Source organism: Peromyscus maniculatus, chromosome X (genome assembly GCF_049852395.1).
Source record: "Peromyscus maniculatus bairdii isolate BWxNUB_F1_BW_parent chromosome X, HU_Pman_BW_mat_3.1, whole genome shotgun sequence".
Lineage (NCBI taxonomy): Eukaryota > Metazoa > Chordata > Mammalia > Rodentia > Cricetidae > Peromyscus > Peromyscus maniculatus.
In genome coordinates this window covers 14,250,635-14,277,798 of record NC_134875.1, presented here as the reverse complement: position 1 = coordinate 14,277,798, position 27,164 = coordinate 14,250,635, and the positions used below count along the sequence as shown (strand labels likewise).

The 27,164-nt window shown below is 38.8% G+C and overlaps 2 protein-coding genes across 3 annotated transcripts in view; both read left to right on the top strand.

Annotated features, from left to right (window-relative positions):
* LOC102923468 (melanoma-associated antigen B4-like) overlaps positions 1-18,882 on the top strand; it is a 51,451-nt gene extending 32,569 nt beyond the window's left edge. The window contains exon 2 of the mRNA XM_076561492.1: positions 13,761-18,882. Within this exon, the coding sequence (XP_076417607.1) occupies positions 13,761-15,201 (1,441 nt within the window). The 3' untranslated portion in view covers positions 15,202-18,882. The remainder of the gene's footprint in view (positions 1-13,760) is intronic.
* The window catches only part of LOC102922836 (melanoma-associated antigen 10), a 77,004-nt gene that overhangs the window by 32,590 nt on the left and 17,250 nt on the right, over positions 1-27,164 (top strand). The window contains exon 2 of one of the 2 annotated variants that reach the window (XM_076561493.1): positions 5,453-5,602. The exons of the other annotated variant lie outside the window; for it this stretch is intronic. The gene's annotated coding sequence lies outside the window, so the exon portion shown is untranslated. The remainder of the gene's footprint in view (positions 1-5,452; positions 5,603-27,164) is intronic. 2 annotated transcript variants of the gene reach the window in all.

The window sequence follows — 27,164 nt, the reverse complement described above, 5'->3', positions numbered from 1 at the left end:
AGTCATAAAATGCCTGATTACTCATATATTCTGCAACTGAAAATTTCAAGGAGATTAAATTTTTAATGTCATGCAATGAACATGAAACTGCTGCTTTTAAGTCCAATATTAATTTTATCAACCATGTGCTGGAACAGAAATAAACTGGAAGTGGCTAATTTATCCTCTGAACACCACATGTTGGGAAGAGAAAACTTAACTCTTATCCTTTTCTCAAGTGTCCTGTTTATAACTAGAAAAGACAGGCAAAACACCACATCAGCTACTGGAATATCAATTGAAAGCTTTCAAACTCCTGAGATACTGTGCACCAATAACAGTACTGAACATTACTCATCATGCCACCCTAGAGAAGCTCAAGGAGTCTAGTAAGCCTTTAGTTCAGATTTTTTCTGAGAGATGTACCTTGTGAGCTTATTGCAAGATGGATCCACTTTTATTAGTTGTTCTCAAGATATTAAAAGGAACAAAGTGATCCCTAAAACTATATTCAGTATACTACTAGATATTGGAACATATTTTAAGGTAGGTAAATTGCCTGAAGAAACCTGAGCATGACTACAGTCTCTCATATTTCATAAGCCCTTTCTACAATATTTCTGTGTTCCCACCAATGCATCAAATATTTTCTTCACAGAGAGAAATTTTAGTGTACTTGATGAAAGAATAGAGCACTTTTCATACTTTGATTCAGGATCAAATGAATACCACCAATGTAGAAGTAGTTTTAAAATAAAACTGTGTTACAATTTGTGTTATTTCTGTGCCAGAGTGAAGATAGCAGACTACTTAGAAGTAGTTTTAAAATAAAATTATGTTTTATGTTAGTACCCTAGTGAAGACAACAGACTACAAATATAAAGACAGTGACTATGAAAAATCTTCAGGAGACATAACTTGTATTCTTGAATATTTTGGCCCAGAAGTCTACTAGAAAGTTTCAGAAGACTCTCTTTTCAGAATGCCTGACTCTTTAGTCAAACAATTTATTCAGTGAATAGTGATTACAACTTCAAAGGTTATAAGCACATTTCAAATGGACATAATGGTAGCCCCTACATAAAATATTATGATGAATTATTGTATTGTATTGTGTGGAAAATATATAAAATAATAAAAAGATGGTACAAATCAAACACCTAAGAACCTTAATGTATGTTCAAGTCAGCCCAAGTTGCACAGATTAAAAACCCTTGACAAAGAAATAATGAACTCATTAGAATGAGGGTGGCTATGAAGAGTCCAGGCTTTGAAACCTTAGAATTTATAAGGAAATTGGGCTCCAGAACTAGATCTGTTCATCTACAAACAATTTGACAATTACTGAAGGACCGCCCACAGGTAATAGTGTATGAGCTAAACATATCTGTTTTTAAAACATAGATTGCCTTTAGAATTATCCACTGGAGTACCTAGTATGCTAAAACTCTTCATACAAATTTCCCCCTTTCATCAATCCACCTCTGCTTCCTTTTGCTAGAAATCTAGAAAACACTTGGAATTTCAAGAGCCTAACTCAACAATATTTCTATATACAAGGAAAATGAGCCCATAGTAACATTTATAGTGGTAATTAGGCAGTGTTTTCTGAGAACATCAAAAAAGAGGATGTTTATCCAACATCACAGATTGGAGTAAAGTAAAGCAATTATTTTTCATTTTTTTTGGCTATCCTACATTAAACCCAGTGCCCTTGCTAGTCAAATGCTAGGATATACTTCCAGACTCTTATTATATTTATGTTGAAACAGGATCTCACTACAATGCTTATGCTGGCCTTGGACTCACTCTCTAAACTAGGCTTTGGCTTTGTAATCTCCTGGTTTTATTTCCTGTGCAGCTGGGATTTTAGACCTGTGCAACCAAGTAGAAGTTTAGACATTACTTAAAAACAACTATATTCTGATTAAGAATTCAGGATGATGGCAGGTGAACTGCAACATACATACACATCTCATGTAAGTTTGAAGATATCCTGGAACAACTGGGCATGGCTTCTCTAGTGCAATCAGTGAAGAAAATGAATAGCAACCACATTTTGCACTTCCTAAGTATGAGACACCTAATATAATTTCTTTTGGAAGTATCTGAACAAATCTGAGACAAATTTGTTTATGAAAAAAGACTGTCTCTTGAGTGTATATAATGTAAGAGCCAAAATGAATCCATAATAAGGAATTCTCAGTCTCATGTTGGCACCTACAACCTTATATAATACAAATGTCTCCAAGTACATTTCCCCTCTATGGAATCTGAGTAATTTCTGCTCTTCCTCAGAAGACAATCTGAACTCCATTTGTAACCTGGGATTCCTGTGGATCTGGTTCTTTTCTGGATCCTTGGCACCCATTCGTTCTTGCTTTAGTCTTACACACACACACACACACACACACACACACACACACACACACACACACACCCTACAGTTCCTTGAATATATCAAGCTCTTCCTGTCTCAAGGCATTGTGGTTGCTCTTCTGTGCCTGGAACATCTTTCTCCAGTTCCACAATGGTCTTTCCTCCACTGATCTTAAGTGTCTGCGGCAATGTCACTAACTCAGAAAAGCTTGCCTCAACATCTTTGCCCAATTCTGTCACTATCTCCCACTTCGTGCTTTTCATCTTATCACAGCATTAAAAATAATCTAACTGTCATGGCACTATTCATTATAATATTACTTTAAAAGGATAAGTAGGTGCTTTTTACTGATGCATACTGAGTACATAGCATGTTTTGAGCACATACATCTTCAAAAATAAATGTGTTTGGAGATCGGTGAGTGGTTCAGCAATTAAGAAAATGTATGGCTCTAGAAGATGACCCAAGTTCATGTCCTATCTACCACATGGTTCCTCAAAAATGTCCATAACTCCAATTACAAGGAATTAGATGTCCTCTTTCAACATCTGTGGGTAATAGGTGCACACTTGTTATACATACAGATAAATAGGTGAAACACTCATACACATAAAATAAAATAAATACATCTAAAAACTATTCAAAAATAAAGGTATTTATACTGATGGAATATACATTAAGTGATCACCATTATGGGAACATTATTAATGCAGATTTATTCTAATGAAGCAAATAATTGCCTGTTTTCAGTGATAGTTAAGTTTTCCAGGAGGGAGCTGTATGCAGGTCATTAGGGGAGAATTCGAATCATAGAGAGACATGAAGGAAGTGACTAAGAAGGATGATTGAAAGGATTTGAGAACTTCCCCTGTACCATACACATATGCCACATGTACAGCCCTCTCTGGCAGTCATCCTTGAGAGGCTGCATACAGTCTGAATAGTGTGTGATTTCCTATTCTCCATTTTGGGAAGCTGAGGGAGTTATGGCTTTGGGGAAATGTTTTAGATTTCTTACATGAGGAAAGGAATCTTGGTCTTAAAGATTTAGATTCTCATGGAGGTGAATAGGTCTAATCATTCACACATGGAAATAGGGTGTATCATTGACATATAGATGTAAGTTCCTCAGCAGGTACCATTCATAGTCAGAGCTTTCTTTGTGTCCTAGAGTTGAATGTCAAGAATTCTAGATTTTTGAGATGTTGTAGAATGGGATGCATTGGTCTTTCCTAGAGAGGATTCATAGACTGGAGATTTATCAAGAGGAGGTCCACGAGGAAGGACGAGGCAGACACTTGGGAGAGTTTGTGAGCCTTTTGCTCTTTTATGCCAATTATTAGAAATCATATTTGGTAAAGTAAAAGACAGGCTTAGAATTGTTGACTTCTTTGTGCTCCTTTTTTAAAAATTAGAATATGGTACAGTTTTTACATTTTTTTTTATCTTTAACGTGACTTAGTCACTGCTCTATTGCTGTGAGGAGACACCATGACCAAAACAACTTATGAAAAAAAAAACACTGTATTGGGAGATTGCTTGGAGTTTTACTGGGTGTGTCTACAACCATCATGGTAGGGACCATGGGAGCAGGAAGACATGGTGCTGGGTCAGTAGCTGAGCACTTATATCCTTATTCACAGTTGGAGGCAGAGACAGATAAAAAGCCCACTCTATGAAATGTAGACAAAGCATGCACATACATGAGCCCATGGAAGCATTCTCATTCAAACCACTAAAACATGGTTTTAAATGAAATAGAATAATATCACTTTCCCCTCTCCCTTTTAAGATCCCAGTTATAACTATTTGTCTCTGTGTCCTTAGTCTGAGTAAGGAGAATCTTTTGGGGATTTGACTGCATTCCAAACAGTAGTATATGTTTACCAGCCTGGAAAAAAATATTCAGAAGATTTTCTTGATGAACTCTGAAGTGTACGATGGAAAGTAGTGGAGTTTTCTTTGTCTCACTGATATTCAGGTTTGAGTGGAGAGGGCTACACTGTCTTCTGCAGCAGCCACTTTGTTACAATGTAGTTAGTCTGAGTGATAGGCAGCTTCAAAGACTCTATCTTGGAACCAGAGGGAGTTAAGACTATTTCAAAGGGAGGTGGATTTATTTGCTTAACAAAACAAAGGTCCATCCTTGAAGGGCAGGGCCCAAAGTAAAGACTGATCCTTGCCCTTGCCCATAGAATAGTGGGGTGCCAGTCCTGATTCCATAGTCAGTTGTTCTGGGAAGGTCCATGAAAGGTAATAGCATTAACCATTATATGTAGCCTCAGTCAAGTAAGACTCCAAGGAAGGTGAGATATTTACAGGGTAGGCAGGCACAAGATGATTTCTAAAATTGGGAAATACTAAAGAGAGATTTGAAGGAGATTTGTGAATATTTCGAGGAACTTTTGGAATTCTTTGCATTATTACCAGCCATTGGGGATCAAATGTGCAAATATAGTATTTAAATTCTACTTTGTAAATCAAAGGGAAATGAACCTTTTATGAGGTGTGTATCCCCATCCCAGGTGGACAGGGGAAGCATTACCAGGTCTTACTAGTATCAAGGTGAGGACCCTAAACATTGACTAAACGTACTCTCCCACGCTGGATATATGAATCCCCAAGCCAGCCTCAGCATGACTCAGTTTTGAAAAGAGAAGTCCCAGACCTATTGATGCCATATTGGACATCCTGAGAGACTAACACAGCTGGTCAAGTATAACTATTATTTGTAGGGAGGTCAAGGAATGGAGGATCTTGTTCTGAGATCACCAGAGAGACCTGGGAGGTTACAGGTGTGGTACCCAAATGGGTCAAGCTCCCTCTACAGCCATGAGCTCTCAAAAGGACTAAATGGATATTGTCTGTAGTGGCTGTTCTTGGTTGTCTGAAATGAACTGCAATCCAGAAATGGAGGGCACAGTTGTGATCCAGATCTTGAAGTGGGGTGACACATACCATTTATCCAGATCTTGTGGCTGGAAGGCACACCTTTAATCTGGGCCACACCTTCTGCTGAAATCTTATATAAGGACAATGGAAGAAGGAAGGGTCATTCATTCTTTCTTTGCTTGCTTGCCCTTGCCTTGTCAGACATCCATTCCTTCACTGTCATTGGAGCCTCCTTCTTCAGGATTCCAGCCTATACAGAAGACCAGCTGAGACACCCAGCCTCACAGGACTGAGCAACTACTAGATTCTTGGACTTTCCATTCACAGCTAACCATTGTTGGACTGCAGCTTGTAAGTCATCCCAATAAATTACACACATACACACACACACACACACACACACACACACACACACACACACACACACACACACACACTCCATAAGTTCTGTGACTCTAGAGAACCCTGAATAACATAGAGTTTGGTACCAGAGTGGCTCTAGAGAAACAGAGGCATAAGGATCAATCTTTTAAGTATCTGGAACAGGCTTTTTAATTATCCAGCGCCTTCAGCTACTGAAGCCTCTGCAGTAACTCTGTCTCCTGAGAGCTCGGAAAGTACTGAAAGTCCATGGTATAAACTATACTTCAAACTTAAAGAGATAAACGCCTTTGAATATCTTGGTTCACTAATAGTGAATGGCAGTGGATTTAGTGACTCTATATATGAAACCTGTGATAATTTGGGAAAAAAATAAGGAAAATGATGCTGCTGGTTGGCTGTTTTTAATATTTCTGGAGAAATTGATAAAGGATAGGAATGAGCTCCATGATAAAATTAGCAACTTCAGAATAAGGTAATTTACAACAATGAATTTGGTGATAAAGTTGAATGGCTCCAGATTTGAATAAAGTGTCTAAAGGTTTCTAAGTGTGCCCTGGAAGAGAGTCTTCTCTCCAGCAGCCACAAAGCTTGAGTTGCAGAAAATCAAACCAAAGCCCTAATTATACAGTTGGCTGAATTATAACAAAAATTCAGGTTTCAGGCTCAGTAGGTTTCAGTAGTTAAAGTAAGGCCATTAATTGGTAAACAATGGGATCCTATAACCTGGGATGCAGATGTGTAGGAGGACCATATTAAAGCTGAGGAATTTGAACCTTCAGATTCCCAAGGTTTTATCTCACCTGAAGGAGTAGTACACTTGGCCCCATCCCTTGAAATGTCTGCTAAACTAGCAGTGACTTTTTCTGAAGGAAATGCCATGCAAGATAAAACTGACGTCCCTCAAGGCCCACTAATAGTTGCCTCTATACCTATAACTAGACTCAAGGCAAAGCAGGCTCCTAGAGGGGAGGTAGAAAATGTAGTTCATGAGGAAGTGCACTACACTACTAAGGAGCTTAATGATTTTGCTAATTCATTCAAGCAGAAATCTGGGGAATATGTGTGGGAATGGATTTTAAGGGTGTTGTTTAATGGTGGGAGGAACATAAAACTAGATCAGGCTGAATTTATTGATGTGGGCCCTCTGAGATTCTATGTTTAATATGGAAGCTTACACAGTTATAATAGTTGTGAAAAGTTTGTTTGAATGGTTGGCTGAAGCGTTTAAATATGGCCTACAGAAAAGGAGTTGAAGATGCCTGATATCCCTTGGCTTAGTGTAGATAAGAGGATTTTTAAGGCTCAGGGAAATTGCAATGCTAGAGTGGATATGCTGTGGAAAAACTAACCCTCCACAATGGGGAGGCCCAGAACATAGGCCCTTCACAAATCCTATAAGACACAAAATGGTGAGAGGGAACACCAGCACATTTGAAGAGTTTTGTTGTGCCAAACCCTGGTTAGGGTTGGAGATGCTGCTCTCAATGAGATGAATTCATTGCAATGCATTTAATTGGGCCCCAAGGTAGCAGGGGACAGGTGGCAGCACTGAATTACCAGAGGCAAGGTGATCCTAACTGTCATAGTGGGCAAAGTAGACAAAATAATATTCATAATAGCCTAACCCATAATGTTCAGCACAGGCAATGTGAATTTTATAGTAGAATGACTTCTACGGACCTTTGGTACTGGCTTATCAATCATGGTGTTTCCAAGCGTGACATAGATAAGAAGCTTACCACATTTCTGTTTAATTTGTATAAGCAGAAAAAATTCTCAAACAAATGAAATAATTGGATTGTGGCAAAAGGCAATCTAGGCACATGAATCAATTTCTAGACTTGAGCCAGTTTGCAGACCCAGAACCACTTGAATGAAGGGGCGGCCAGTTTCCCCTGAGGAAGGATCCTGATAAAACATCTAAAAGTTTACAGTTAGCCTTTCTCCAGTTCTTCCCCAGAGGGACCTGAGGCCTTTTACAAGGATAACTGTACATTGGGGGAAAGGAAACAATCAGACTTTCCAGGGTCTGTTGGATACTGATTCTGAATTGACACTGATTCTGGGAGATCCCAAGAAACATTGTGGCTCTCCAGTTAAAGAAGCAGCTTAAGGAGGTCAGATGATTAATGGAGATTTGACTGATATCTGACTCACAGTAAGTCTAATAGGTCGCTATCTTCATCCTATGGTCATTTTCCCAGTTTCTGAATGTATAATTGAGATAAATGTACTTAGAAGTTGGCAGACTTCTCACACTGGTTCCCTGACCTGTTGAGTGGGGGCTATTACGTTTGGAAAGGCTAAATGGAAGCCTTTAGAGTGGCCTCTGACAAGAAAATAGTGAATCAAAACCAGTATTGTGTCCCTGGAGGAATTACAGAAATTAATGACACCATCATGGACTTGAAAGATGCAGGGTGGTGGTTCCACCACATCTCCCTTTAACTCTCCTATCAGCCAGTGAAGAAGACAGATGGATCATGGAGGATGATAGTTGACAATTGAAAAATTCAATCAGGTAGTGACTCCAAATGCAGCTACTGTACCAGATATAATGTCCTAACTTGAGGAAATTAACACATCTGCAGGTATATAATATGCAGCTATTGGTTTAGCAAATGCTTTTTTCTTGGTACCTGTCCATAAGGACCACCAGAAGCCATTTGTTTTCAGGTGGCAAGGCCAGCAGTATAATTCACTGTTTTGCCTGAGGGAAATATTAACTCTCCTGGCCTGTGTCATAACTTGAATGGATCTTGATCATCTGTCTCTTTCACAAAATATCACACTGGTGCACTATTGAACCAAGTGAGCAGGAGGTAGCAACCACTTTCAACTCATTGGTAACACATATTCATATCAGAGGATAGTATATAAATACAACTGAAATTCAAGGTCTTTCTACCTCAGTGAAATTCTTAGGAGTCCAATGATGTGGGACATGGAGAGACATTTCTTCAAAGATGAAGGATGCTATTGCACCTGTTCCCTCTCATTTCTAAGAAAGAAGTACAACATTTAGTGAGCCTATTTGGATTCTGGAGACAGCACATTCCTCACTTGGGTGTGTTACTCCAGCTAACACACTGACTCAGAAAGCTACTAGCTTTATGTGGATCCTGGAACAAGAGAGGGCTCTGCAACAGGTTCAGGCTGCTGTGCAATCTGCTCTACCACTTGGGCCATACAAGCCAGTAGACTTGTGGTACTTGAGGTGTCAGTGGCAGATAGGGATACTGTTTAGAGCCTTTGGCAGGCTCCTATAGGTGAATTACAGAAGAGACCTTTAGGATTTTAGAGCAGGTCTCTACCGTCATCTGCAGACAACTATTCTCCCTTTGAAAGACAGTTCATGGCTTGCTATTGAGCCTTAGTAGAAACTGAATGCTTGACAACAGGCCACCAAGTTACCATGAGATCTAAACTAACCATTATAAGCTGAGTGTTATCAGACTCACTGAGTTATAAAGTAGGACATACATAGCAGCTATCTGTCAAATGGGAGTGGTATATTAGAAATCAGGCCTGAGCAGGTTCTGAAGACTCAAGCAAACTACATGAAGAAGTTACCTAAATGCCTACAGTTTCTATTGCTAATAGTGCCATCAGCTGCCAAGTATTTACCTGTAGCCTCTTGGGGTGTTCCCTATGATCAGTTGACTGAAGAAGAGAAGAGTAGGGTCTGATTTACTGATTGTTCTGCACATTATGCAGAGACCACCCAAAAGTGGACAGCTGCAGCATTACAAACCCTTTCTGGGACAGTGATTGTTTGCTGACTCATGGGCTATAGCCAATGGATTTGCTGGATGGTCAGAGACTTGGAAAGAACATGATTAGAAAATTGGTGAGAAAGAGATCTGGGGAAGAAGTATGTGGATTGATCTCTCTAAATGGGCAAAGGATATGAAGATACTCATGTCCCATGTAAATGTTCACCATAAAGATGACTAGATGAGGAGGAGTTCAATAATCAAGTAGATAGGATGACCTGTTCTGTGGACAGTCAGCTTCCTTTCCCAGATGTTCCTGTCATTGCCCAATGGACCAATGAACAAAATGCCCCTGGTGGCAGAGATGGGGGTTATGTGTGGGCTTAACAGCATGGGCTTTCACTCAACCAAGGCTGACCTACCTACAGCTGTTGCTGAATGCCAGATTTGCCAACAGTGGAGATCAACATTGAGCCACAGGATATGAACCATTCCCTGGGGTGACCAGCTAGCACCTGGTGGTAGGTTGACTACATCGGACCACTTCCTATGTGGAAAGGGCAGCATTTAGTCATTACCGGAGTAGATACTTATTCTGATTATGGATTTGCTTTTCATGCACATAATGCTTTTGTCAAAATCACCACCCATGGACTTACAGAATGCCTTATCTACTGACATGGCTTTCCACACTGTATTGCTCTGACCAGGGAACTCACTTCACAGCCAGAAAAATGTAACAGTGAACCCACAATCATGGAATGCACTTGTCTTACCATGTTACCACCATCCTGAGGCAGCTGCCTGATAGAAAGATGGAATGGCCTTTTTAAAATGCAGTTACAGTACCAATTAGGTGGCAACAGCATGCAGGGCTGGGACAAGGTTCTCCAGAAGGTAGTATATGTTCTGAATCAGCATCCAAAATATAGTACCGTTTCTCCTATAGCCAGAATCTATGGGTCCAGGAATCAAGGGGTAAAGGGGAATAGTTTCATTCACTATCACCCCTAGTGACCCACTGGGAAAGTTTTTGCTTCCTGTTCACACAACTCCAAGTTCCACTCTCCTAGAAGTTTTGTTTCCAGATTGAGGAATGATCCTGCCAGCAGCCACAAAAAAAAAAAAAAACAACAACAACAACAACAACAACAAAAAAAAAACATTCCACTGAACTGGAAACCCATACATCCTCCTGGTCACTTTGGTCTTGTAATGCCCTTAAACCAACAGGCTAGGAAAGGAATAACAGTTTGAAGAGGGGAGATAGTTCCTGATTACCATGGGGAATTAGATTGTCTCTCTACAATGGAATTAAGAAGGATTATGTCTGGAGTGCAGGAGATCCTTTAGGTGTTTCAGGAGATCCTTTAGGGTGCTACTGTGCCCTCTGATTAAAGTTAATGGGAAACTACAACAGCTTTATCCAGACAGGATGACAAAGGACACAGACTCATTAGGAATGAAGGTATAGGTCACTCCTCCAGGAAACGAGCCAGGGCCTTCTGAAGTGCTTGCAAAGGGTGAAGGAGATACAGAATGGGTAGTAGAGCATCTAAGGCCACATGACCAGTTGCAAAAATGAGGATTATAAGTAACATGAGTGCTTCTGTTGTATTTTGTTAAGAATGTATTTGTACAGATATTTTTGTTTTCTTTCAATTTCCTTATCATATGCTATAATGTCAATTAAGAGAATATCAATGGTTATTATATGTAAGTTTGAGATACTAGAAGGATGTCCCCCAAGGGACATTGCCATGTATTCTAAATTTATAATGCACTTGTGGTTGTATGGGGGATAGTTACATCATGTTAGGCATAACTATGACCTGGTTAAATATATATAATGCATTTGTGATTGTATGTGGGATAGTTATATTATGATTAGTTGGTATTGTTTTCATTTGGAAATTACTCATGACATAAGGAGATATGATTGTGCATCAAGTTGACAAGAGGTGGATTATGATGGCTATTCTTGATTGTCAAGTTGACTATATCTGGAATGAACTACAATCCAGAAATGGAGGGCACAGTTGTGATCCAGATCATGACACAGGAAAACACACGCCTATAATCCAGATCTTGAGGTTGGAAAGTGCACCTTTAATATGGGCCATACCTTTTGCTGGAAGCCTATATAAGGACATGGAAGAAGGAAGATCATTCATTCTTTTTTTTTCTGGCCTGCTTGCCCTCACCTTGTCACCACATCCATCGCTTCACTCGCATTGGAGCCTACTTCTCTGGGATTCCAGCATATATAGAAGACCAGCAGAGACACCCAGCCTCATGGGTCTGAACAACTACTAGATTCTTGGACTTTTCATTCACAGCTAACCATTGTTGGAATGCAGCTTATAAGCCATGCCAACACACACACATACACACACACACACACACACACACACACACCCATTCCATAAACTCTGTGGCTCTAGAGAACCCTGGCATCCTCATGCCCACTTCCTCTAAGGGTAGGGAGTTGACTCAAGAAGTTCAATTTCTTTTCTCATGAGACAATACCTAGTTAACAGGGAATGACTAAGACTCTGTATACAGTAAAGATTAGTATTACTAGTGAAGAATAAGAGAATCCCTAATTTCTCAGCCTGTACCTTCAGTCTTCCCACTAAAAGAACTGAGTCTCAGGTCTGCTAGGCATTAATGTGAACAGTGAGGATACCTTTCACCGAGGAGAGCTGCATTCCTTACAAAGTTATGCCAATATTTCCCAATACCCAGGAGTTGCAGAGCAGATGTGTTTAAAGATGGTATTCCATCACATCTTGATCTTTTTTTATCTTAGGAATGTGGGGTATTCGCCAAAGAATTTGGCCTCAGCCCATCAGATGCATTGAATCCAGATCATGCTAATAGAAAGGTGGTCATAAAAAAGGACTGCCCACACAGACTATAGCAATCCCAGAACCTGGCTCTACCTGTCAGGTCTGAGGTACTCAAATCTGTGCTAACATCCCTCAGCACAAGCTGCCTCTCAATTCCTCTTACAGAGCCATCAGGAACCGTGGTTACTGTATTGATGTCAGTCACGAGCTCTCAGATAGCAGAGCAGAAGATTCTATGGAAGTGTCAGGAGTCAAGATGAGGTACAAATGCTGACTAGCCCTCAAGGTCACAAACCAACTACAGTAGAAGGGACCCTAATGCAAACCATTCCACATACCCCACTGAGGGTCAGCAACTTGTCAGCAACTTGTGTACTTCTCTAGAAAGAAAGCTGAGAAGTAAAGCTCTGGGATATATCCTAACAAGAAGATCTGTAAGTTGGCTTTTCTTTTCAGAGCCACAACGGTTGAGAATTTTAGCTGAGTCCATTTACTATTTTTGTGGTGATATTGTGTTCCCCAATATACTGTGTACCCTAATAAACTTATCTGGGGTCAGAGAACAGAACAGCCACTAGACAGACATAGAGGCCAGAAAATGGTGGCACATACACACCTTTAATCCTATCACCTGGGAGGCAGAGATCCTTCTGGATCTCTTTGAGTTCAAGGTCACACTGGAAACTGCCAGGCATGGTGACACACACCTTTAATCTCAGGAAATGATGGGAGGAAGAAGAAAGGTATATAAGGTGTGAGGACCAGGAACTAGTTTTGTTAAGCTTTTAGGCTTTTAGCAGTAGTTCAACTGAGATCCATTTGGATGAGGACACAGAGGCTTCCTGTTTCAGGAAACAAGATCAGCTGAGGTGTGTCTTATTCTGTTTCTCTGATCTTTCAGTGTTCACCCCAATACCTGGCTCCCACATTTGTTTTTATTAATAAGTCCTTTTAAGATTCATCTTACCTCTGGCGCCCAACTCAGTTGGTAGAGCATGAGACTCTTAATCTCAGAATCATGGGTTCGAGCCCCACATTGGGCACCAAATGTAGATGAATTTTTATACGGTCTTATTAAATAAAAAACATGGAGCCAAATATAGGGGTGAAAGCTTTAGAGATCAGGGAAATAGGAATAACCACCAGCTAACCTTACCTCACCATGCTGCAGCTTTCAAGTATGTTACTTCCTGTCTACCTAAGCCTTTATTGCCTTGCCGTTCTGCCCTCTCCTTGGCTCTTAGCTCAGCTACCTCACTTCCTTGTCACTGCCTGTCTGTACAGACTTCTAGGTCTCCATGGTTTGTACTGGGATTAATGGCTTGTGTCACCACTCTTGGCTCTACTCCCTAGTATGGCCTTGAACACACAGAGATACTGCCTGCCAAGTGATTGGATTAAGGGTGCGTGCTACCACTGCCTGACTTGTGTGTTTACTTATAATGGCTTGCTATTTCCTCTGATCTCCAGGAAAACTTCATTTATAAACATACAAATAAAATATCACCACATTTCAGCACAAATAAAATATCACCACACTATTTCTTTTCCTTTCAGGCCTGTGGCAGCTCATCACTCACACAACAGTTCATACTTCTTCCCACTGGCTCCTGTAAGAATCAGCATGAGTCACTATCAAAAGTATATATGTCTCCGTCTGGAGGGTGACTTCGAGGATCCAAATGAAATGGAGGACTTCACGTTTGTATTAGTTCCCATACCTGAAAAAGAGGAAGAGAGAGAGGAGGAGGATGCAGAGGAAGAGGAAGAAGAAGAAGGAGAAGAGGAAGGAGAAGAAGAGATAGAAGATGAAGAAAATGAAGAGGCAGGAGAAGAAGATAATGAGGAAGAGAGAGAGAATGAAAGGGAGGAGGAAGAAATGGAAGAGTGGGAAGAGTATGAAGAAGATGGAGAAGAAGAGGAGGAGGAAGAGGAAAGTAAAGAGGAAACAAGAGAATATTATCACACACCTTCCATACCTTTTTCCTTTTTAAATGTCTCTTTGCCTACTTTGAGTCCTACCTTCTCCACCCCATTCTCCAGCTCTCTTCTGTTTCAGGACACTGAAGAAGAGAGGTGTGTTTTAGGAATAGTGACTCCTCAGAAAGCTCAGAGCTCCTTTGAAGCCACATTTCAAAGAAATTTAGGTGAAGAAATCAACTACATGGAGGAAGAGGAGAGTCTAGGCATTATTCAGTCTTCAAAAGATTCTCAATCTTTGTTGAATAGCCAACTAAAGGAAAAGATGACTGATTTGGTCTATGCTATGATCTTCAAGTATCAAGTGAAAGAATCTATCACAAAAGTAGAAATGTTAGAGATTGTCAGCAAAGAATATAAGAAACAATTCCACATGATCTTTATGGATGCTTCTAAGTGCCTGTACATGCTTTTTGGCATTGACATAAAGGAAGACTATGCCATAAGAAACTCCTATACCCTTGTCAATTCACTGAACCTTACCTATGAAGAAAAGCTGACTGGAGAGCAAAGAATGCCTAGAAATGGCTTCCTGATAGTTATTCTGGGCTTGATATTCATAGAAGGGAATTGTGCTTCTGAAGGAAGTGTCTGGGAATTCCTGAATACAATGGGAGTATATGATGGGGAGGAACACCCCATCTATGGAGAGCCCAGGGCATTTCTGACCAGAGATTTGGTGCAACAAAATTATTTGACATACCAGCAGGTACCTAATAGTTATCCTCCATGCTTTGAGTTCTTGTGGGGTCCAAGAGCCCATGCTGAAACAACCAAGATGAAAGTTCTGGAATTTTTGGCAAGGATCAATGAACGTGACCCACTTTCTTTTTTATTTTTGTATGAAGAGGCTTTAAGAGATGAGGAAGAGAGGGCCTGTGCCAGAAGTATCTGTCCAAATAGAAGTCCAGTCACATTGACTGCAGAGCATGCATTTCCAGCTTATACACAGAGTAATAGATTCGTTTTTGGATGCATTCACTCTGAGTTTGAAGAGAGCAGTCAAAATTCTAAGTAATGGAAGGTGAATGTTAGCTTGAGTCGAAAATAGTTGAGCACAATATTGCTATATATGCTATTTGGGGGGGTTGTTATTTTTCATTTGGGATAGACTACCAAATCTTATTTCTTGTAGTAAATGATTTACTAGCTTTGCAATCTAAGTTCTGAATGACCTTGATCATACATTTCTTGCTGTTTATTATGTTTTTAAAAATTACAGAGAAAAAACTATGCGGTGTTTTATTTTTAGACTGATATTCTGTTCTATTCTGTAAAATTGAATGCTGTGCTTCTATATTTGTATAGCTTATTAAACACAAAACAGGAAAATCTTAGCAAAGTTTCTGCTCACTGACTCATTCATTTACCAAATATTAGTTGAATATTTTATCTTTGGAAGATACTACTTTATTGACACAGGACACATGGATAAGTTAGACACACCCCTGCTCAGAGAATTATAGAATCTAGGGAGAGCTACTGTATCAAGAACAGGGTGAAATGTCTTATAAGTCATATGAAAACAAGGAAAACATAAGAGTAAATGAAAACAAGAAAAAAGAGCTACCCATCAGGAGCAAAAGCCTAGAGTCAGTGCAATTTGATTGGGGACTTGGGAAACTCTAACTCCTTTTGGACCAGTTTTATATTAAGTCATGGAAAGTTTCAGGGAACATACGCACAATGAGTCTTGTAGGAGAAAGAAAACCCTTGAATGAAAATTGCTCTGAGCAGTTCTCTTGGAATTCAGGGTAAACTAAAGAGGGTTCTACACCTGGTCCCTGTGTGTAGGGTGGTTTGCTGTTCTGTTCTTACCCAGCTAGACTCAATGCATGCAGTAATAGACTCAGTGCATGCAGTAATAGACTCAATGCATGCAGTAATAGACTCAGTGCATGCAGTAATTTTGTACTCACAAGAGCTGGAAGATTTTTCTGAGGAGTAATATGGGAATTTCTTGGGTTGCGACCCAGAAACTATCACCCTGCCATTCCTTCTTCTGGTCTGGAATAGACAGAACCCATTCCATTATTATTGCACATTGATTGCTATTTATCTAAATCTAATCCAGGTCAAAGATTTGGTGGTAGTAGAGTTAATTTAAAAGTACACACAGAAAATGAGCCCCTAGAAGGGAGGACAAAGTTGGTATTTGACTGAGTTCTAAGAACACTGAGTTATTTTCCCCTAGAAATTAAACTTCAACTCCAAAATAATATATCAACTAAGAGTGACAATATCATGACTTGTATTGGAATGCTGAATCTTTGGTTGTTTTGATATTCTTTACCATGTTGAACTGCCTCTTTTCTCAAATTTTGATATAGACAACAATATCAAAACCCATGGGAGAGGATGACAGGGTTCAGGGTCTAATGATTATTCACCGCACTATTCACTAAACTATCAATATCTTTGGGTAGTGTACCAGGTGTTTTATTCACAGTCAATGAATTTTCACTGTGATGCCACATCTCTCAAACCTGATTATCAGCAGAGCAATTTCAAGACCCTAGTGCTTGAAAATTACCTCCAAGGTCATGTAGCTGGTACATGCCAGTACTCAACAAGAATTTATCTAGAGTACATATTGGTCCAGCTCTGCTTAGCTTGAGGCACCTTCAGTTTCTTAGTTCATTTCCTACTATTCCAAAATGTCTTAGCTTGTAAAAAAAGAACACCGTGTCCACATACTGGAAACAGAAGGAATTAGAGATGAAAATAAAACACAATGTGAGATTTGCCTTCATTGTATGAGGATTGTCATGCTCCATCTCTTAGGAAATTTCATTGCTCACTTTCCCTAGATACTGGAAGTTCATTACTATTACCTCTTCTCTCTGAATCAAAGCAACCTTCCATTGCTGTTTTCCATTGTTTACTCCTTCCCAAAGCAGGAATCTAATGTTGTGACCTAATCAGTACTGCAAGTTATGTCTCTCTTCTAGTGATATTATTTGCTACAGCATTCTTTGTTCTTCCCTTGACCTAGAGTGTTCCAATTCCTTGTAAAAGTTCCCAAACTATGCTGTCTTCAGTTTTGTATTACCTTTGCTTTGGTTTGACGATTGTTTTCCCTTCAAAAATTCACAGGGAAGCTTAATGAAAAGTGAGTTTGTTATGAAGGGCCTTCTCTCATAGCTAGATTAGCACTTTTATAAAAGGCCTGGCACTCAAGGGAAATTTTTGTCCTTTTGTGCTTTCTGGAATGGAAGCAAACACCATTTATCCTCCCTAGAGAATGATTTTACAGCTTTGGGGCTTAGAAGCAGAGAGCAGCTCAAACATGACACCAATCCTGCCAATTTCATAGTCTTGCACTACTCTAACTCTAAAATATTTTTTGTATTTTCTTAAGGAAAAGATCAATAACCCCTTCTATAGAGAGCAGGATTAAGGCCATGATCCCCAGAATAATGAGACTCCTGTGGACATGACTTAAGATACTAAAACACTGATAAAACATTTTCACCCTACTGGAAGAATTAAAGATTTGGTAAGGTTTTTAAGAGCTAGGGGGAATGTTCAATCAGGACATTATCTCCTAGTGTATAGAACCAAAGGAAAGTAAGTTTACAGAAATGATGAAAAGACTAAATGGGAATGCAACTGAGAGAGCTGAGTGGCAGCTGCTCCTCAACCCTGAACACCAAATTCAATATAGGGTATGAAAGGATTCAAACGTAAATTAAAAAAGTGGAGAATACAGGGAAGGATAGTGCTAGGAAAGCAGATCTTTGTAAACAGGCTCTGGGAATACTGAGTCATCACAGTCAGACATTCAGTGTGGTCTAATCAGGTCTACTAACGGATTGGAGCAGTAAGCCACTCCTGTGTTCATTCACAAGGATACAACAATGTCTCCTGCATCCGTTTGGTTGATCCATTTCTTTTGACCACTCTAGTGGTCCAGTGTACCTTGCCCTGTGTTCCAGGTCTGAAACATCCTTGATGCCTATTGAAGGGTGTTTGTTTTCCTTCTTTGGTGGAATTCCTCCATAGACTGGAATTATGTTAGTGTCCAGGGTGAATATCAGATGACTTCAGTTGAGGCAGGCAGACAGGGAGCAGTGAAGGCAGTATGAAGAAGCCAAGTAGTGTTAAACAGAAGTGGGGATTTCTTGGGCCATGGTATTAAAATGACATTGCAAATAAAGGAAGTGATGGTCATTTCTAAAACAAATAAATAGATTTATATGGGTATACCCAACTCAGATGCTTCTTTTGGATTTTAAGGTATCAACACATGAAGGAGTGGATAACATAATGCTGTAATGGTGGGCCTCCATTTACACTAGATTCTATTTGGGGTACGGGTTAGTACCAGTACGCAAACTTTTGCAGGATGATGAAGATGTCATACTTCTCTGTGAAATTAATGGAGACTGATGGATTCAAAATTGAAGCATGGTATATTGTGGTTGCGAACACTACTTCCTTGAAGATGGTGTTTGTACCTAAAGACAAGATGTCCATTTTAATGTTAGCCATGATATTTTCCCATGGGAATTTTGAAGTTACATGAATAATTATATACATTAGTGTTCTTCCATGTAGATAGATAGGACAGGCAAAGGACATGTTCTACATTTCAAATCCTTGAATATGACTATCCACTGTTTTGATTGAGTGATTCATACTTTTACTTCCTTGTTTCTCCATCAAACATTTACTGAAGAATAGTAAATAGGCAAAGCAGAACTAAATCACAAGGCACAATTTTGGGTACTATGTGAGAGAACAGAGTGGGAGAAAGGATCCTGGAAACTTCAGGAAAGTTTTATAAAATAATAGAGGAGTGCACACACATTCTGAGTTCTGAAGGTTGCTGTAAGACAGAATATTGTCCTAGTTCACTTTATATTACTGTCATATAAGCCATGACCAAAAGCAACTCGAGGATGAAAGGGTTTACTTTTCTTACACTTCCGTATCTTAGTCCATTGTTTAGGGAAGTCAGGTCAAGAACTCAAGGCAGGAACCTGGAAGCAGGAATTGCAGCACAGGCCAGGAAGGAACAATGCTTACTGGTTTGCTTCTATGGCTTTTCTCTATTTGCATTGTTATGTACCCAAGACCACCTACCAATGAGTAGTACAACACTCAATAGCCTAGGCTGGCCACATCAATTATTTATTAAGAAAATGCCCCATAGACTTACGTCAGGCTGATCTCATGGGAGTATTTTCTCAGTTGTGGTTCTGTCTTTCCAAATGGTCCTAGTTTGGGGCAAGTTAAAAAAAAAAAACACAAAAAACTAACCAGTATAATTACATTCCTCTGAGCTGAGATTGGGGATCAGTAGGAGAGGTTTTGTTGTGATTTGAATATAGTTTTGCCTTTACAATGTAAATTACTTCTGAAATTTATCTAGTATAGAAAAATGTCATTTTAATTAATTTCTTCATTCCTTTTCCAGATACAAAGACAAATATCCAAAAACCTGGGCATTTGATTTAGCATATGTTTCTACAAAATGTATCCATCTTCAAACCATTTCAAAAAATATTTTTAGGAATTCATGAATGTGATACATGATTTAATGTGGAAAAATTTGTAACAAATTTATCAATCCTGTCTTTGGCATACATAGCCTTTTGTAATACAAATTTTTTCTAGTGCATTTTCTTTCTCTGGAGTTTTGGTAACTTTCTTTCATCTGTAGAGTACTATATGGACTGTTTCTACTCTGAGAGCAGCCCCTGCTTGCCTTTTACAACTTAAGTCCTGAATATTAGACTCTGATCCTCTCTCTTCTGCTATGGTCACAAACACTTCTTTGAATATATCAAGCTCTTTTAATATGCCAGACTCTTTTTCTTAGGGTTTTGTGCTTGCTGATCTCTGCTTCTAACCCTCCTCCTCCAGCCTACAATGCTCTTTGCTCCACTGTCCTTTAAGTCCCTCTTACAATGCAAACAACCCAGAAGAGCTCAACTCTGCCACTGTTTCCAGTTTTATGGTCTTCATTTTAATACTTTCCTAACTAGATAAATGTCTCATTCTTTTTTTAATATACAACTTAAAAGGGTAGTTAGGGGTTTCATCAGTCTTTGCTAAAGACATTGTTTTTAAATATGCACATTTCAAAAAATAAATAATTGGTTAATGAAGGCATGCACATTGTTACTATCATGAGAGCACTATTAATGTGAATTGATTAATTCTAACAAGTGTATTAATTATATATGCTGAGTGATAGTTACATTTTGTTCAATTAGCTCTTTTACCTTGGAGGTAAAATATTAGCCTGGGTGGTTCATTAGAAGTGAAAACAGTAAAAATGGCAATAAAATACTATTGTTGAAAATTGCCCAGTTTTGTTCAGTAGAAACAGGCTCAGTACTATCTCAGGTTGAAAACTTTAGTTTATACTAATTCAGAGACCAATTGTTTGCTGTGGTGCAAATAGAATTATAAATGAAAGTCATGGGAAAGCAGATTTTGTTTCACTTCTAATAGAAATGAAACTACTATTTTCTATGGGTGGCCTCATCATATGGTGACAGTGTCTAAAATCTCATTTATTCCCAATAATCTGTCTTATATTTTACAAATGTTTATTAAAAATAATTTAAAATATACTTTATGTATTTTCATTATCTGTGGTCATATTCAACTGTCATTTTTTCAGTCTTATCACACTTCCTTGTATTGTTAGTTGGTTTCTAATTTTCCCAATTCAGTTATTACTTGTCCAGTAACTTACATTATCATACGTGTTGTTTGTGAAGATCATTTTGAAATACAAATCCACATAAGTGTGCCACTCAAGCTCCTTAAAAACATGTATTGTTTTATATTTCAATTCTTTCTCATGTTTTCCTTGTTAGTTTTTTGTCAGCCTGCCACAAACTAGGGTCATCTAAGGAGAGGAAACTTCAACTGAACAAACATACCTCCATGAGATTGGCCTGTAGGCAAGCCTGTTGGATATTTTCTTGAATAATGATTGATGTAGAAGGGCCCAACCTACTGTGGGTAGTGCCATCCATGGGTAGGTGGTTCTAGATTAAGAAGCAGGCTGAACAAACCATGGAGAATAAACCAGTAAGCATTCCTCCTTCATGATTTCTGCTACACTTCCTGTTTTATGTTTCTGTCACGATTTCCCTTCATGATAGACTGTGATCAGGATATGTAAACAGAAGAAAACTCCTTCAACATGTCAGTGCTGGAATCTGAACCTTAGTTCTTTGTATAAGCCACAAGTTCTCTTAACTATTGATTCAACTATATCCCACCTTACATTTTTTATAGCTGTGCATATCATGCAGGCAGAGGCCACCAGCATAGTTCTTTTTGCTCTAAATTGATTTGGCCTTCCATATGAATTCTAAGATTATTTCTTTTTTTCTAGCTCTGTGAAGAAAGTTACTAGAGTTTTGATGAAGATTGCATTACATCTATAGATCACATCTATAGATACCACCTATAGGACACCATCTTCACAATACCCATTCTTCCAATCCATGTACATGGAAGGCCTTTTCATACTTTAGTATCTTCTTCAATTCATTTCTTCAGCATTTTAATACTTTCATTGTAGAGCTCTTTTGCTTCCTTGTTTAAATTTATTCTAATATATTTTGGAAATAATTTTTAATGTGGTGGTTTCCCTAATTTCTTTCCAGGTGTGTTTGTTATTGACATATAGAATGGCTACTAATTTTCACATAATTTTGTATCCTTCCTCTTTTAAAAATGCTTATCAATTCTTTTTTCTTTATTTTATTTTATATACCAACCACATTTTCCCCTCCCCCATATCCTTCTGTTCTTCCCCCCTACCTCCCTTCTACCTACACCCCCCATCCACTCATCCTCCCTCTCCATTCAGATGGGGTAAGGTCCCCTTTGGGAATCCACAAAGCATGGCATATCAAGTTGCCTCAAGACCAAGCTCCTCCCCCTTCATCAAGGCTGAACAAGGCATCCGACCATAGGGGACAGGTTCCAAGGAGCCAGCTCATGTATCAGGGATAGGTCCTGGTCCCACTGCTAGGGGCCCCACAAAAGACCAAGCTACACAACTGTCACCCAGATGCAGAGGGCCTAAGTCAGTCCCATGCCGGCTCTATAGCTGTCCATCCAGAGTCCATGATCTCCCACAAGCTCAGGTCAGCTGTCTCTGTGGGTTTTCCTGTCATGATCTTGATGCCCTCTTGCTCATATATTCTCTCTATCCTCTCTTCAACTGTACTCCTGTAGCTTGCTCAGTGCTTGGCTATGGATCTCTGTATCTGCTTCCATCAGTTACTGGATGTAGGCTCTATGATGACAATTAGGGTGTTCACCAATCTGATTACAATAGCTGCCCAGTTCAGGCACCCCTTCTACTATTGCTAGGGGTCTTAGCTGGAGTCATTTTTGTGGTTTCCTGGGAGTTTCACTGGCACCAAGTTTATCTCCAACCCCTTAATGGTCCCCTCTCTCAAGATATCTCCCACTCTGTCCCACCCCCAACTCGACGATCCTCATGTTTCCATTCCCCCATTTCCTCCCCCCAATCTGCCTCCAGTTTACCCAAGACATCTAATTTACTTCCTCTTCCCAGGGAGATCCACGTGTCCCTCTTAGGGTCCTCTTTGTTTCCCAGCTTCTCTAGAGCTGAGGATTGTAGTCTGGTTATCTTTTATTAATTCTAAGTGCTTTCTTGTTTTAAAGAAAGTTTAGAAGAGAAGATGCATTGAGAAAAGTATACTGGCCAGAGATTTTGGAACTTTAGAAAAAATATGAGTGATTTCCCTGGTTTGTTTTTTGTTTTTTTGTTGGTTAGTTTTTCTTACACACACACACACACACACACACACACACACACACACACACACACACACACACAGAGTTTTGTTTTTCTTTTTTGAGACAGTGTTTCTTTGTGTAGCCTTGGCTATTCTAGAACTCTCTCTATAGACTAGGCTCACTTTGAACTCACAGAGATCTGCCTATCTCTGCCTCCAGAGTGCTGGGATTAAAGGTGTGCACCACCACTGCATAGCTTATTATTTTTGTATTTTTAATTGCTTTTGGGAAAAGGAGATAAGACCAACACAGAACTAACATATAAGAAGATAGATAAAAGAATTCATTAGTCTAGCAGTAGAAATAAAACCTTTTGCATCACTTGTCCTACACTAACCAAATTCAAACAGGCCACGTGGAAGGACCCTCTCCTCTCACTTCTTGGTTTTGTCAAAAAGTATTGGAACGTGTATGCAGGTAACATTATACAGACTGAGCAGCTTATATTTAGGAATATATTTGTATGCACATGATCACATACATAATAATTAATATAAAAGAGGCCATGAATTTGAAAGAGAGCAAAGAAGGATATATGGGAGGGTTTAGAGGGTGGAGAGGGAAGGGAGAAATGATGTAATTATATCTTTAAAATAAAAGGAAAAATGAGAAAGAGAATTTTAAATTTGATCTCCCATTCTGTGCCTGGCTGAACCTGGTGAGGATCATATTTCTCTGTTAAGGCAGGAAGTGAACCTTCCATCCCATGCCTGGAGACAATTTCTCCACATGACATTGTAGGGAGACTGACAAGAGTGATACTTTATCCACCAACTGGCTGATTTAGGAAGGGCCGTGACTCTACTCTTCTGTCAAAGTACATACTCCTTGTGAGATGATGCTTTTCTACTTTAGTGATGACACTGAACTTGATTTTTCAAAGCTGGCATAGCTAGTTAGCACTCTTCTGTGAGGATTTTGCTATGCCTAAGATAATTTGGGGACTAAAGATAAAATCAGTTGACATGCTATCCTGTTAGTCTTATCAAAGTCTTGTTGCAGAATATTAATAATGAGGATACAGTAGAAAATAAACACTTCTCTATTTTATCTGTTTTTGAAAATTAGAAAGAAAAAAATTAATTTTTCTTTTTATCTAAACTTATTTTCCATATGATATATTTTGTTCATATTTTTTTTCCTCCCTCAAATCCTTCCCAGCCCTCCTCACCTTCCTATTCACTGAAATTCATGTTCTCTCTCTGTTTGTCTCTATCTGCCTGTCTGTTTGTCTGTCTCTCTCCGTGTGTGTGTGTGTGTGTGTGTGTGTGTGTGTGTGTGTGTGTGTGTGTTTGTTTCTGTCTCTCTCTCTCAGACCAAAAAATAAATAAATAAAAAATTTTAAAAAGGAAAAAACAAAATAAGACAAAACTAAACTACCCTCCAAAAATTGTAGTCCATTTTGCTTTGACAAAGTTCTACTGGGCATGGGACATACCCTGGGGTTTGATTGATGCACAATGAAATTTCCTTCTCAAAAATGGATTTTCCCTTTCCTAGTAGGTTGGAATTTTGTGTTTACCCGCCACTCTCCATGTAAGGCTTATGTTTACTTTGAACCTGTGCTGGTTGTGTGCATGCTGTCACAGTCTCAGCGAGTTCATACGTGTACCAGTTCTGTTATATCTACAGCACAGCATTTCCTTAGAACCAAACACCTACCTCTGGCTCTTACAATCTTTCCAAATTCTCTTCTTCATAAATTCCTGAGCCTTGATGTGAGGAGGTTGATAAAGATATTCCATTTAGGACTCTGTGCTTCAAATTCTCCCACTTACCTATTGTACAGTTGTGAGTTTCTTTGAATTATGATCTGATGCAAGAAACAGCTTCTCTGTTGGGTATTGAGTGATGCACTGATCTATGGGTATAGCATTATCTAATTAAGAGTCATTTTATTGATATATTACTTTAAGAGAACAATAGTATTAGGGTTTCCCTAGGTCTATGATGTATCTAGTCTCCAATTTTTGGCTACTCTATCAGTGTCAGGTACTGGTTCCTTCCATAGAGTATACCTTAAGTTAAATTAAAAAAGTGGTTGGTTATTTACATAACATTTGTGCCACTATTTTACCAGAATACCATGCAAGCAGGTCACATTTGTAGGTTGCAGGATGTGTAGCTGGGTAATATTGATGATTACTTTTTCTGCTCCAGTAGCATGAAGATTACCTTGTAGTGCTGGAGTAAGGATGAAGGTTCTGGTTAGGAACTTGCTCTATTTATTCATATTCAATGACATGTCAGTGGTGTCTTCAGCAGCACAGCCTTACCATAAGGTGGTGAAGAATGATCAAGAGTTGTGGCAATAGGCTGTGATATTGGGGGCTGTTAGTTCTATGGAATTCCTTTGGCCATTGACACAACAAGATGCAAACTGTTCCTGACACTGAAGGTTTTACTTGGTGGCATAAGATGTCCAGTTAGGGTACTTTCTGCCACATTGTATGGTGACATCATTTAGTTTCCCTTTGTAGATGTATGTATTTTAGGAAACTTCTACAGTGGTAGGATTCCATATGGTTTTCCCCAAGGCCTTTAGTGTTAGTTGGCTTTCCCCACATTGTCCCTCTACCCTGCCCTCCAGAGTCACTCCTCATCTAATTCTCTTATTCTGGTTACCTCTTTACCTCTTATAACACTATATCCTATTTCCTCCTCCTTGGAAGACACCTTCCCTAGTCTCTTACTAGTTACCAGAACCTTTGCTTCCTTGGAATGAAACACACACATTGAAGGGTTAAATATTAGCTTCCATATAAGAGAGACCACAAAAAAGACAGAACAAGAAAAATAAAATTGTAGACCAATATCTTTTGTGAACACAGGTGCACAAATTTTCAATAAAATTCTTGAAAACTGAATTCAAGAACACATCAAAAAATATACAATGTGAATAAATTGAGTACATCCAAGGGGTGATTTTCTTCATATGTAAATCAATAAATGTAAGCTGCTACATAAACAGACTGATAGATAAAAAATACTTTGTCATTCCATGAGATGCAGAAAAGGTCTTTGAAAAAAATATAACATCCCTTCATGATAAATATCCTGAGAGGGGCTAGAGAAATGGCTTTGTGGTTAAGAGCACTGGCTGAGCTTCCAGAGAATCTAGACTGAATTCTCGGCACCTACATGGCAGGTATAGTTACACCTGTCTGTAACTACAGTTCTAGGATAGACATACATGCAGGCAAAACACCAATGAACATAAAAAAAATAAATTATATATTTAAAAACTTAAAAAAATAACAGAACAAATATATGCTGGAGAATTTATGGATATAAGAGATATACCTCAATATAATAACAGCAGTTTACAGCAAGCCAACAAACACCATCAACCTAAATGGAGAGAAACTCAAAGGGTTTCCACTAAAATCAGGAACAAGGCAAGTATCTCCACTATTTCCATACCTACTCACTACAGCACTTGAAGTATTATCTAGAGAAATAAGACAATTGAAGGGGATCAAGGGGATAACAATAGGAAAGGGAGAAGTCAAAATATCTTTATTCACAAATGATATGATTATATGTATAATCACACACACACACACACACACACATATATATATATATATATATATATATATATATATATATATATTTCCTAAAGGCTCTACTAGAAATCTTTGACAGTTGATAAACACTTCCAGCAAAGCATCAGGGTACAAAACTAACACCCCCAAATCATTAGCCTTCCTATATATAAACAACAAATAGACTTAAGAAGAAATCATGCAATAAATATTGCCTTCACATTAGGTATTATAAAACAGTACTTTTCACAACAGCCTTAAAAATATTTTGGGAAAACTCTAACCAAGCAAGTGAAAGAATTGTGCAATAACAACTCTAAGTCATTGAAGAAAGAAATTGAAGAAGATACTAGATGGAAAGATCGTCCATGCTCATGAATCAGTAGGATTGATATTGTGAAAATAGCTATCCTAACAAAAGCAATTTACACATGCGGTGCAATCCTCATCTACACTGCAACACAATCTTCAAAGAAATTGAAAACACAATCTTCAATTTCATATGGAAATACAAGAAAAGTCAAGATTGCTAAAAATAATTCTGAATAATATGAAAGAAACTTCTGAAATTATCCCCTTCCCAGATTTCATGTTGTGTTAAAGAACTATGCTAACAAAAACAGCATGC